The sequence below is a fragment of the Melanostigma gelatinosum genome (assembly GCF_949748355.1).
Source record: "Melanostigma gelatinosum genome assembly, chromosome: 10".
Classification (NCBI taxonomy): Eukaryota; Metazoa; Chordata; class Actinopteri; order Perciformes; family Zoarcidae; genus Melanostigma; species Melanostigma gelatinosum.
This window is the reverse complement of record NC_136643.1, coordinates 26,709,969-26,719,968: the sequence shown is the minus strand read 5'-3', so window position 1 is coordinate 26,719,968 and position 10,000 is coordinate 26,709,969. Positions and strand designations below refer to the sequence as shown.

Genomic DNA, 10,000 nt, shown 5'->3' with positions numbered 1-10,000 from the left:
CATTGTCAACACACAGTTTATTACAAAAACAATGTAGAAACATTATCAAACCGTCTGTTTAAATGTTGTGTCGACAAAGTTTCTACAACGCGTCTGTTTAAATGTTGTGTTGACAAAGTTTCTACAAACCGTCTGTTTAAATGTTGTGTTGACAAAGTTTCTACAAACCGTCTGTTTAAATGTTGTGTCGATAAAGTTTCTACAAACAGTCTGTTTAAATGTTGTGTCGATAAAGTTTCTACAAACCGTCTGTTTAAATGTTGTGTCGACAAAGTTTCTACAAACCGTCTGATGTTTAAATGTGTCGAAGTTTCGCCAAACATCGGTTCACACCTTGTAGCAGCCGGAGCCCCAGTCCGGATACGTCATTTTCCTGGTGCACTGCTCCATGATGAAGGCCGACTTCTGGTACAGACACACAGAGTCCGGTCCGTACTGCTCCGCCCCATAGTTCCTCGACCAGTCTGAACACACACACACACCTCACACTGGTCACACAGATACTCTGGTATCATAATATGAACGTTGCTGAACCAGGAGACAACCTCCGGTGAAGTCTAAGCTTCACGTGTTAATGCTGCATTCTCTCTAGTGTCCACCAGGGGGCGACTCCTCTGGTTGTATAGAAGTCTATGAGAAAATGACTCTACTTCTCTCTTGATTTATTACCTCAGTAAACATTGTAAACATGAGTTTATGTCTCAATCTCTAGTTTCAAGTCTTCCTTGAATACTACACTCAATATTATTTTGGCTTACCTGGCTGGTTCTCCGACACTCTGCAGTACGAGTTCCTCTGATATTCTCCACTCAGGTGCCAGCTGAACTCCTGACTGAAGGGACAGTAGTCGGCGATCTCCACGGCACCGCCGAACATCGGCAGCTGGTCCGAGGACACGTCAGGGATCCTCTCAAAGTACTGACACACAGAGTACACACAAGGGACACACAGGGTACAGAGGACACAGTACACATTTGATGAAAACTATAAAAAGTTATCGAAGAGACGGGATGAGTTACACTGTATGTGTATATATGTGTTTGAGTGTGAGTCCCTGTCTCTGTGTGTCCCTGTGTGTGTGTACGTACCTGTGTGTGTATACCTGTGTGTGTGTGCACGCACGCGTGTGTGTAGCTGTGTGTGTCTGTGTCTGTGCTTGTGTGTGTTCCTGCATGTGTGTGTGTGCGCGTGTGTGTACCTGTGTGTGTGTGTTCCTGCATGTGTGTGTGTGTGTACCTGTGTGTGTGTGTGCGTGTGTGTACCTGTGTGTGTGTGTGTACCCGTGTGTGTGCGTGTGTGTACCTGTGTGTGTGCGTGTACCTGTGTGTGTGCGTGTACCTGTGTGTGTGTGTGTACCTGTGTGTGTGTGCGTGTGTGTACCTGTGTGTGTACCTGTGTGTGTACCTGTGTGTGTGTGTGTACCTGTGTGTGTGTGTGTCTGTGTGTACCTGTGTATGTGTGCGTACCTGTGTGTGTGTGCGTACCTGTGTGTGTGTGTGTACCTGTGTGTACCTGTGTGTGTGTGTGTACCTGTGTGTGTGTGTGTGTGTGTAGCTGTGTGTGTGTGTGTGTACCTGTGTGTACCTGTGTGTGTGTGTGTGTGTACCTGTGTGTGTGTGTGTACCTGTGTGTGTGTGCGTGTGTGTACCTATGTGTGTGTGCGTGTGTGTACCTGTGTGTGTGTACCTGTGTGTGTGTACCTGTGTGTACGTACCTCTGTGTACCTGTGTGTGTACCTATGTGTGTGTGCGTGTGTGTACCTGTGTGTGTGTACCTGTGTGTGTGTACCTGTGTGTACGTACCTCTGTGTACCTGTGTGTGTGTGCGTACCTGTGTGTGTACCTGTGTGTGTGTGCGCGCGCGTGTGTGCACCTGGTACTCCAGCGGTAGCTCCTGCTGGTATCTCTGCAGGTTGCAGACGGCCACAGCCAGCTGGTCCTGTCTGCAGGTGAGCTGCAGAGGAGACGCTCTCACGGCGTCGCAGTACGGAGTCACAGAGTGACGTCTGCAGAACACACCAGGTGATCACGTGAAGAAAAGATCAATGATCATTATTAAAGGACTGCTGAGAGTGTTTAATGTCGGATTAATGACCTCTGTCTCTGTCTGTCCATCCAGAACTTGCAGCTCTTCATGACGAAGTCACAGCCGAGGCCTCGGCCCCAGTCCAGCCTCTGGGCCAGGCTGTAGTTAGCACGGTACCACCCGCTGTCCTCCATCAGGGCCAGAGTCAGACGGGAGAACACCCGGTTCTGAGTGTGGGAACCAGTCATCGCCTCGTTCTGAGGAGGAAGAGGAGGAGGAGGAGTTGATAAACCAGCAGTAACAGGAGCAGCTCACACCCTGAAGGTCTCACGTGTCTCTTCACCTCCATCAGTCTCTTCTCCCAGTGGTTGAGCTCCGTCCCCGTTCCTCCCTGGTTCTCCAGCTCCATCCCCTCCAGGATGGGACAGTTGAAGTGCCTCCTGGCCTCCTCCTGAGACCACCGAGGAGGAGATTAAGCTCAGTCAATGGATGAATCTGAACATTGTTTTCTCTATTAATCCTCACAACACAGTCGAAAAGATTCATAAGTTACTAAATAAACATCATGCTGTATTGAAGAAGACTTGAAACCATAAACTCATGTTTAGTGAGGTAATACATCAAGAGAGAAGTAGAGTCATTTTCTCACAGACTTCTATGCAACCAGAGTCGTGGTGGAGCTTTAGGATTGTGGGTAAAGGGTTCTCACCACGACTCGAGGAGTGACCAGGACGTGGACTTGGTGTCGGACCATCACTCCTCCTCTGATGTCCCACAGACGACTCACCCTCCGGATCACCGCCTCGCTCCACTGGTACAGACCCAGACTGAGAGAGACACTCGTATTTATTATTGATAGTGTTGTTTATTTCATGCCTATATTTTAACTTCTGCACTATTTTCCATCCGAGATTCTTTCACATATTAAATGAGCATCGTCAGCATTCACCTCTCGTTGAAGGCCGGAAGGCCGCTGGTGAAGCGAGGAGTCAGAGGTTTACCCTCATCATCGTGGTAGAACGCAAACAGACCGGCGGAGAATCCCTGAGGAGACACAAGAGAAACAATAGAAACGCAATAGAAACACAAGAGAAACAATAGAAACAGAAGAGAAACAATAGAAAAACAATAGAAACACAAGAGAAACACAAGAGAAACACAAGAGAAACAGAAGAGAAACAATAGAAACACAAGAGAAACAGAAGAGAAACAGAAGAGAAACAATAGAAACACAAGAGAAACAGAAGAGAAACAGAAGAGAAACAATAGAAACACAAGAGAAACACAATAGAAACAGAAGAGAAACAATAGAAACACAATAGAAACACAAGAGAAACAGAAGAGAAACAATAGAAACAGAAGAGAAACAATAGAAACACAAGAGAAACAATAGAAACACAATAGAAACACAATAGAAACACAAGAGAAACAATAGAGAAACAGAAGAGAAACAATAGAGAAACAATAGAAACACAAGAGAAACACAAGAGAAACAATAGAAACAGAAGAGAAACAATAGAAACAGAAGCAAAACAATAGAAACAGAAGAGAAACAATAGAAACAGAAGAGAAACAATAGAAACAGAAGAGAAACAGAAGAGAAAGAATAGAAACAGAAGCGAAACAATAGAAACAGAAGAGAAACAAGAGAAACAATAGAAACAGAAGCGAAACAGGAGAAACAGAAGAGAAACAATAGAAACAGAAGCGAAACAATAGAAACAGAAGAGAAACAATAGAAACAGAAGCGAAACAATAGAAACAGAAGAGAAACAAGAGAAACAATAGAAACAGAAGCGAAACAATAGAAACAGAAGAGAAACAATAGAAACAGAAGCGAAACAATAGAAACAGAAGAGAAACAAGAGAAACAATAGAAACAGAAGCGAAACAGGAGAAACAGAAGAGAAACAATAGAAACAGAAGCGAAGCAATAGAAACAGAAGAGAAACAATAGAAACAGAAGCGAAACAATAGAAACAGAAGAGAAACAAGAGAAACAATAGAAACAGAAGCGAAACAATAGAAACAGAAGCGAAACAATAGAAACAGAAGAGAAACAATAGAAACAGAAGAGAAACAATAGAAACAGAAGAGAAACAATAGAAACATAAGCGAAACAATAGAAACAGAAGAGAAACAAGAGAAACAATAGAAACAAGAGAAACAGAAGAGAAACAGAAGAGAAACAATAGAAACACAAGAGAAACAGAAGAGAAACAATAGAAACACAAGAGAAACACAATAGAAACAGAAGAGAAACAATAGAAACACAATAGAAACACAAGAGAAACAGAAGAGAAACAATAGAAACAGAAGAGAAACAATAGAAACACAAGAGAAACACAATAGAAACAGAAGAGAAACAATAGAAACACAATAGAAACACAAGAGAAACACAAGAGAAACAATAGAAACACAATAGAAACACAATAGAAACACAAGAGAAACAATAGAGAAACAATAGAGAAACAATAGAAACACAAGAGAAACACAAGAGAAACAATAGAAACACAAGAGAAACAATAGAAACAGAAGCAAAACAATAGAAACAGAAGAGAAACAATAGAAACAGAAGAGAAACAATAGAAACAGAAGAGAAACAGAAGAGAAACAATAGAAACAGAAGCGAAACAATAGAAACAGAAGAGAAACAAGAGAAACAATAGAAACAGAAGCGAAACAGGAGAAACAGAAGAGAAACAATAGAAACAGAAGCGAAACAATAGAAACAGAAGAGAAACAATAGAAACAGAAGCGAAACAATAGAAACAGAAGAGAAACAAGAGAAACAATAGAAACAGAAGCGAAACAATAGAAACAGAAGAGAAACAATAGAAACAGAAGAGAAACAATAGAAACAGAAGAGAAACAATAGAAACAGAAGCGAAACAATAGAAACAGAAGAGAAACAAGAGAAACAATAGAAACAGAAGAGAAACAGAAGAAAAGGTCGAACTTAAGACACATTTACATCCACAGAAATCATCCATGAATGAAGTATTTAAACACAGAGAAAAACCAGCCTTCCTCTCAGATCTAGTGAGGGTACCATCTATTGATATAGATATATCTATATCTATAGATATGAATCTATAGATATCCATCTATACAACAGTCGGCTGAAGATGCTGCTGAGCCCACCAGAGCGTGGATGACTTCGTGTTTGACGGTGGACAGCATCCCTTCAAACTCCTGTGGCTGAGAGGACATCATGCTGGGACACAGGTTGGCGTAGCCGGCTATCGGTCTGAGGGACACAGAGCATCGCGGTTACAGTAACGTCACACCCTAACGAGGAGGCTCCCGATTGGTCACGCATTCATGTCTATGCAGACGATGCAGCGTTACACAGCAACGCTGTCAGCCCCTCTGAGTCCTGTAGCTCAGTGGTCCTGAAGGAAACTCTTCAAGTTCACAGGAAACGGAACAACGGCCATAGAGGTCTGCATCTGATGAGTACCCATGTGCTGAAGGACAATAAAGGATCCTTGAACCTTGACAGGTGGAATGTGTTTGTTTCCTGATGTTCTGTTCTAGCATACAGCAGAGCTGGAGAGAACAGTGTGCACGGCTGGAGGTTTGGACTCGACTGACCCCTGATATCAGGACGAGTGTCATATGTAACTCCTCCCACCACAGCTACTCCCGCCCATCAGTGACCTGGAGTCATTACCACTGGACCACATGAGAACAGAAGATGGTGCTGATGTTATGCAGAGGTTTGAATCAGCAGAGGTTGTGACTGTGAGGACAACAGGAAACAGATGCGAGTGCATCACTAGTGATGAAGACGATACGCTGCGAGAGCTTTGTTTGAACAGGATCTGAGATCTGCATTATTCTCCTCAACTCAAGAAGCAGAAAGAGATGAGGAGCCAAGCAGACGACGAGTGTAACGTCTGAACTCCTTAAACTAACCTCCACTATGAAGAGGAGGGATCACAATGATCTGTCAACTCATCTCATCTTCATACACTACTTTATCACCTTCATACTAACCCTGTCGTAACACGTGCGGTATTACGTGTTATAAAGACAGAGGTTGAACTTCCTGTAAGCTCTTTGACAAACATTTACTCACATGTAGAAACTCTTTCTAAAGAATCTAAAACTAAATCTCCTTCTTTGTAAAACCCAGAGAAACAAGATGGCGTCTCCTACCTGTCCAGCTCCGCCTCCAGCTGGCAGTAAGCAGCGTAGGCCACGATGTTCTCCTGACCGCAGCGCTCCGTGGTGACGCCGCTGACGTACAGCACGAAGTCGGACCCTTCCACTCCGGGGCCGTCCGGGGGCCCCAGGGGGCCACAAGCCTTCCCCGATTCACTGCACACTTTACATTGCTAGGAGGGAAAAACCAACAGACTTTACATCGTGGTGTGTGAGGGCGCCACCATGAGTCACATGACCAGGGGACTCCATGTTGTTTGTGTTTATGCAGACGATGCAGTTATACATTTGTTAACCCTTCGGACGACTGGGAGGAAGTACAGGAAGAGTACAGCGTGATGTACTCGGTGTACAGCGTGATGTACTCGGTGTACAGCGTGATGTACTCGGTGTACAGCGTGATGTACTCGGTGTACAGCGTGATGTTGTGTGACAATACAAGGTCCTTGAAGGTGTGACTGTTGGTAGTTGTAATTAGTTTAGTAAAAAAAGGCCGAATTGTAATAGTATGGCTACTCGTTTTTATTAGCAAGCTAATGTAGGCTGACATTAATTGGTACTTGTTGCCATGGCAACGATACACACTTTCATGCTGACTGAAGGAAGGAATATATATATATATATATATATATATATATATATATATATATATATATATATATATATATATATATATATATATATACACACACACACACACATTTATATGCATGTATATATTTATACAACTTGTTTTCTGTTTGTCCTGTCTGTCTCAACAGGACAGTAGTTTGGGGGAGGCAGTGAGAAGAACCTGATCACATGTTTTTTTACGAAACTAATCCACAAACAAATATAAAAAATCCACACAGAAATACAGACAAATGCAGAAATATATTTGTGATTTTTTTGACATTTACATAAATCGTAATTTATTAATGCGTGCATTGGAATGTATTTGTGAATCGTTCTGTGTGCATTTGCAATTATTGAGAGTGATCTGACCCCATACTCCTGTTCTTTAAAATATGCTGTGCGTGGGTATTTCATTTGACCAGTTCTCTCTGTTCTCTCTGAACGAGTCTAAATTGTGAAGCATTTTGTGACATCTGCTCTAGAAAAGATATCGATACAAATAAAACCAAATGATACAGAACATGTACCATGACATGACATTAAAGCAACCATTGGCCACAAAAATAAAAGAATGAATATTTAGTCAAACTAATCATTATGCTTCAGTTAAAATAACTTGTAAATAGATTTTTCAAAGGTTACTTATTTATTACGCATAGTGGCCCGTCCTGACCTGCAGGTGGTGCTGTGGAACCACGACGGGGCCGCACCGGGTGACGTCTGCACAGGCGTCCTGGCAGTAGCGATGCGGGTCATCTCTCTTCCTCAGGTACTGGTTGGTGGAACATTGTCTGAGACGACAGAGACCACAACACTGACTTTAATGAACTCTTCAGCGTAGTTAGAAGACAAATATACCGTCTCATCATTAGAAGTCTTGCACCTTAAATATCAGAGCAACTACAGGATTCTAAATGTTCTGAGCATCCACTTCTCCACAACGTTTAAATATTAACATCTGAGTCACCAGGTTTGTATTCTTATTGTAAATCTTTCTTCGTAGAGTGTTTAATGATTAAATAATGTATAAGCATGTCAATTTCAGAGGGTGAGACGGCTCGTCTGTAGTTCAAAGGGTGAGACGGTGGTCTGTAGTTCAGAAGGTGAGACGGTGGTCTGTAGTTCAAAGGGTGAGACGGGTGGTCTGTAGTTCAGAGGGTGAGACGGTGGTCTGTAGTTCAGAGGGTGAGACGGGTGGTCTGTAGTTCAGAGGGTGAGACGGTGGTCTGTAGTTCAGAGGGTGAGACGGGTGGTCTGTAGTTCAGAAGGTGAGACGGTGGTCTGTAGTTCAGAGGGTGAGACGGTGGTCTGTAGTTCAGAGGGTGAGACGGGTGGTCTGTAGTTCAGAGGGTGAGACGGGTGGTCTGTAGTTCAGAGGGTGAGACGGTGGTCTGTAGTTCAGAGGGTGAGACGGGTGGTCTGTAGTTCAGAGGGTGAGACGGTGGTCTGTAGTTCAGAGGGTGAGACGGGTGGTCTGTAGTTCAGAAGGTGAGACGGTGGTCTGTAGTTCAGAGGGTGAGACGGTGGTCTGTAGTTCAGAGGTTGAGACGGGTGGTCTGTAGTTCAGAGGGTGAGACGGGTGGTCTGTAGTTCAGAGGGTGAGACGGTGGTCTGTAGTTCAGAGGGTGAGACGGGTGGTCTGTAGTTCAGAGGGTGAGACGGGTGGTCTGTAGTTCAGAGGGTGAGACGGTGGTCTGTAGTTCAGAGGGTGAGACGGGTGGTCTGTAGTTCAGAGGGTGAGACGGTGGTCTGTAGTTCAGAGGGTGAGACGGGTGGTCTGTAGTTCAGAGGGTGAGACGGGTGGTCTGTAGTTCAGAGGGTGAGACGGGTGGATGGTTCACAGACCTGCTGAGCAGCACAGGACCGACTCTACGCCGCACACTGAAGGCTCTCTGCAGGTAGTCGATGGCCTGAGGAAACAGCTTCTCCTGAGGAGGAAACACACTGATTGGGTCTGACGCAGTGATGTCACGATGTACATCGTGACATCACTGGAGCAGAGAGAGGGAGTCAACAGACGATGGACCTGAAATACAAACAAGTTGGCTCTCAACATCTCATTTACTCATTAACATGTTTTAACTGGTCCATTCAGAGATGTTGGTCCATTTTCTTAATTTCTTTCTCTATTTGTGTCTTTAGATTTCTTCTTAATTCACCATTAGATAATACCTAATTTGCATATTTAAACATAACAGTTCAGAAGACTTGAAACACTAAAAGGTGTCTTGATATCTATTAGTTGCATCATTAAACTGTTTTAGTTGAACTCACGTGTCTCCATACAGATCCCAGCTGTGAAGTCCTCCGAACAGTTTCGATGAGTGAGTCTCGAGTTCATTAATATTACCCAGAATGCTGCTCTTCTCATATTTAAAACCTGACATTGTTTACAGTCATGTCCACTTGGCAGTGTTCCTGAACTCACCTTCACCAGCCTCCTCTTGTCTGCAGCGAGCCTGTAAAGAGAGAACAGATGAGCCTCAGCCCGGCTCAGGGACAGCGTGAGGTTCTGCGGTACTGACCGGTCCACGCTGTGGTCGTAGATGATCTTGATCTTCAGCTGGAGGTCTTCAGGCGAGCTCCTCTTCGTCAGCCGCTCAGGCTTCAGGTACACGTGATGGACCTGAGAGAGAGCAGCGGTTTACAGGTGTGTAGACAAAATAATAGAAACAGCTGTCAGGTAAATAGATACAAAGGTACAGTTATTCCTCTCTCAGTGGGATCAAAACTCATATCTGGTCTATCAAATGATATCTTATGATACACATGTCTTCACCAACAATATATGTTTTAAAAACAGTCATTTAAAAAAGATGTTTTATTTATTATGTCTGATTTATTTGTTTGGGACGGATATAATATACGTAGACAGTCTAGAAGCAGTGAGTGTGAGTATACATACACACATGTATGTATGTAACGTTATGTATACACATATACATATACATTAGTATATACACATATACAGTAGTAACATCAACATTATTTACGATGTTAATGTTGACAAAAGCTTCCAAACATATTTTATTCCACAAACAAACGATTAAATTCCACCAATAAAAACATCGTACATTATGCATTTCGCCGTTAAACTGTAACGTTAGTTTTCAGAACGTTTTTAAAGTCAGTTAGGTTCGCAAAGATGGCGCTTTTATTTTGTATTAATAATACATATAACGTTATATTA

At 43.2% G+C, this 10,000-nt stretch overlaps 1 protein-coding gene across 1 annotated transcript in view; it reads right to left on the bottom strand.

Annotated features, from left to right (window-relative positions):
* Positions 1 to 10,000, bottom strand: part of lmln (leishmanolysin-like (metallopeptidase M8 family)) — a 19,082-nt gene that overhangs the window by 8,611 nt on the left and 471 nt on the right. Inside the window, exons 2-14 of the mRNA XM_079277391.1 lie at positions 9,336 to 9,436; positions 9,239 to 9,269; positions 8,656 to 8,738; positions 7,484 to 7,601; positions 6,190 to 6,368; positions 5,170 to 5,275; positions 2,975 to 3,069; positions 2,735 to 2,852; positions 2,369 to 2,476; positions 2,095 to 2,282; positions 1,873 to 2,005; positions 759 to 918; positions 334 to 464 (exon numbers count right to left, since the gene is read on the bottom strand). Of these exons, the coding sequence (XP_079133517.1) occupies positions 334 to 464; positions 759 to 918; positions 1,873 to 2,005; positions 2,095 to 2,282; positions 2,369 to 2,476; positions 2,735 to 2,852; positions 2,975 to 3,069; positions 5,170 to 5,275; positions 6,190 to 6,368; positions 7,484 to 7,601; positions 8,656 to 8,738; positions 9,239 to 9,269; positions 9,336 to 9,436 (1,551 nt within the window). The remainder of the gene's footprint in view (positions 1 to 333; positions 465 to 758; positions 919 to 1,872; positions 2,006 to 2,094; positions 2,283 to 2,368; positions 2,477 to 2,734; positions 2,853 to 2,974; positions 3,070 to 5,169; positions 5,276 to 6,189; positions 6,369 to 7,483; positions 7,602 to 8,655; positions 8,739 to 9,238; positions 9,270 to 9,335; positions 9,437 to 10,000) is intronic.